This window comes from Belonocnema kinseyi, chromosome 2, assembly GCF_010883055.1.
Source record: "Belonocnema kinseyi isolate 2016_QV_RU_SX_M_011 chromosome 2, B_treatae_v1, whole genome shotgun sequence".
NCBI lineage: Eukaryota > Metazoa > Arthropoda > Insecta > Hymenoptera > Cynipidae > Belonocnema > Belonocnema kinseyi.
This window is the reverse complement of record NC_046658.1, coordinates 67,267,024-67,270,148: the sequence shown is the minus strand read 5'-3', so window position 1 is coordinate 67,270,148 and position 3,125 is coordinate 67,267,024. Positions and strand designations below refer to the sequence as shown.

Here is a 3,125-nt window from a genome sequence, read left to right as displayed (position 1 = left end):
TGGACTCGCTGTATCGACCTAAAAGGAGAGTATGTTGAAAAATAAAACCGACTTTGGCCAAAAAAACGTTTCCGTGTTTCATTTTTCAGGGACTTATCAGACAGCCTAGTATGTTTACAACACACAGAAAACAATTCTGCTAAGGTTACAGGATTTTCAGTTAAAATAGGGACGGCATAGATTTTCTGTAAAGTTTACCGAACCTTATGTTCAGTTTACAACATTTTCAGTTATTTTTAAATTTACGGATATTTTCTGTAACATTTATTGAACTTTTCTGTCAAATTAACATGTTTAAGTTGTTATATCTAATCAATAAGTCTGTGAGTGTTTCAGAAAATATCCGTAAATTTATAAAATAACTGAAAATTTTGTAAACTGCAGAAAATTTAATAATCATTATTGAACATCTACGCTTCCGTGATATTTAAGAAAACAGTATCTACAAAAACAGCAAACCGAGATAATCGGAGAAAACTGTTAAAATCATTATTCGTGTAGACCGCTTAATTAAAAAATGCGACTTTTTTTAAATAATTACTAAAAAATTATTTTTAATTTTATTACAAATTTTCATAAACAATTTTCATAAACTGATGTATCTTTTTTTATGATTCCAACTATATAAACAACCCATTTTCGATTTTTTGTGATACTGTTTTTTTAAATATTACGGCAGTATGCTGTCCCTATTTTAACTGAAAATCCTGTAAACTTAGCAAAATTTTTTCTGCGTGAATGTGTTTAGGGCCGTTAAAAAAAGGAACTCCTTGGAGGGGGGGGGGGTCTGATTTGTCAGATAAAAGCGTTACTAATTTTTCGAACGGACCGGATGATAATTATAATGTTATTTTCCCAATTGTTTCAGCTCCGGATGAAAAGGTTGAAGTTCCTCAGCCAGTGGAATTCGAAATGCTGAGGGCACTAGCAAAATCAAAGGATGTTTGCGGGCAATACATGACAGCAGCGGCGGTAATCGTCCGCGGATTACCAATAAGATTACAAGCCTGAAAGTACATTTTCTACAATTTTGTATAGATGGCAGTAAGTAAGTTTTATAATAAGAATATACCTAGAGATTTGAATGGGAGTTTTGTAAGACTTTTTTTTTTTGATTGGGTATGATTTTATGCAGGAATGTTATTTTATCCTTAGATGAAATGTGAATTGTATAAACTAAGGCTTTGTAAAAATGATTTAAGGAAATTTGTATCATTGCAATAAACGCTTCTATTTATCTCGAACTGAAGTAAAAATTCCTCATTCTTCGTATTTAAATAATTTTTATTTGATTCAACTAAACATTTGTCTTGGTGTACGAATGAGACTCTCGGTAAGAAGTAAATGGATCATAGCAAGCTTAATAAGAGTTTGAGATAATAGTTGCGATATACCATTTAGTAATTTCAACTTGTCACGCACAGAATTTTACACATGTATAATTCAAGTCACACTTGTCGTAATACGTTATTATTTTATTGCTATACAATAGATCTCAATATTTTTACATTTGTTAAGTGTATATTTAGGAATTCACGATCCTGCTTGAGAGCCGTTGAAGCTATTAAAGCATTATGATTGAGTAAATTACAGTAATTTAATTGTAATTCAATGTGAAACACAATCTTTCACTCGGTTTGATTATAGTAGCGAGGATGCTCATTATTCTCACGCCATAATCGACTCCCTTTCCTTAAATCTTTGTCGCAATTATAGTATCGTATTTACAAAATCAGAAACCTCTAGCTCTAATATTTTATTATATTATGTTGCAGTCTTTTGCGTCACATTGAATTCGTGAATAAAAGAATACATTTTGAAACACGCAAAGGGTCAAAATGTATTTTCAACTATAAAAAGATATATATCAGCAGCACAAATGATCAAAACCGATCGCTAAACTCTCAAAGGATATGTTTCCTCAGGGAGTTATCGGGAAACTAAAATCGAATACAAAAAATTCAATAGAAAAAATCTTGTCGCCGATTGTAGTCCGACATAAACCTTCGATACGCAGACATTATACGCTGGCCGGAAAATGATTCTGAAGTACGTGTCAACGAATGTGCGCATTTTCGCTGAAACTTTTGATTCTTTTGCGAGCACACAGCGAAATTGAGGGCCAAGTTGCCAGAGTAGATTTAACTCTTGTTAGAAACGCAGTGAGAAAAAGCCAGAAAAACACGTGTCGGGTGTCTCGATATAAAAATAGGCTTTCATACCTTATGTATTTTGGACTCTGCTTGAAATAAGGGCGTGAAATAGAAAAACCTGCAATGTCTTCCCGCAATATTTATTCTTGAGTGTCAGAGTTAAACTATTCAGGCATCGAGACCTTCGTTGCTTGTTACAATTAGATATGAATGATCGCATAAATACATAAGTGCAAAAGATATAAAACATCATTTAGCGCTTAAATTTCATTATATCTCGTTATACCTCTTATTACATCGCTTGGGTGTATTTCAATAGTTATTAATAATGAATTCGATAAATTTATGTTACATTTTAATCCACTTCAATATACTCATCAGTTTAAACATTAACGTACGAATAATGGAAGACTTAGTAGTATCCAGGGACACTTTAAAAGGATTTCATTCGACATTCAGCTCATAGTTTTTTTTTATTTGTTTCCTTAAATTTTCCGATTTATTATCAACCGTTTCATTCGGTCCCCTAATGTAGTAAGGCGGCGAATTTCACGATTCTTTAATAAACGTCTGGGAAAAAATAGTCCGACGTGAGTTAAAGACTCGTGATATTTTTTTCCCACCCAGTATACTTTGATTCGCATCGCCTCTATCGCGTAGACTGTAGGTAGAATAAAAATACAGAAGTATTTTCATTGTTGAAGGAGTCATCGACGAGAGTGTTATTCTCTTATTTAATAACATTTTTTTTATTTTTATTAATGTCGATTGAGGCTCCCCAGCACATCCGGTATAGCTTCGAAATTTCTGAAGCACGGGAAGCCACCTATTTTTTTTTGTCATTGACAATAATTGGATTTGTGATACGGTCATCTGTCTCTTTTATTTCAAAACCATAATGGTAAATATTTAAGCATCGATGATAGTAATATCGATCTAAATAACTTGATATGTCAAGGATGATGATAATGT

The 3,125-nt window shown here is 32.5% G+C and overlaps 1 protein-coding gene across 1 annotated transcript in view; it reads left to right on the top strand.

The window, feature by feature from the left end:
* The window catches only part of LOC117167485 (separin), a 16,004-nt gene extending 14,755 nt beyond the window's left edge, over window positions 1-1,249 (top strand). The window contains exon 9 of the mRNA XM_033352462.1: window positions 869-1,249. Coding sequence (XP_033208353.1) covers window positions 869-1,011 — 143 coding nt within the window. The 3' untranslated portion in view covers window positions 1,012-1,249. The remainder of the gene's footprint in view (window positions 1-868) is intronic.
* Window positions 1,250-3,125: the final 1,876 nt, after the last annotated feature.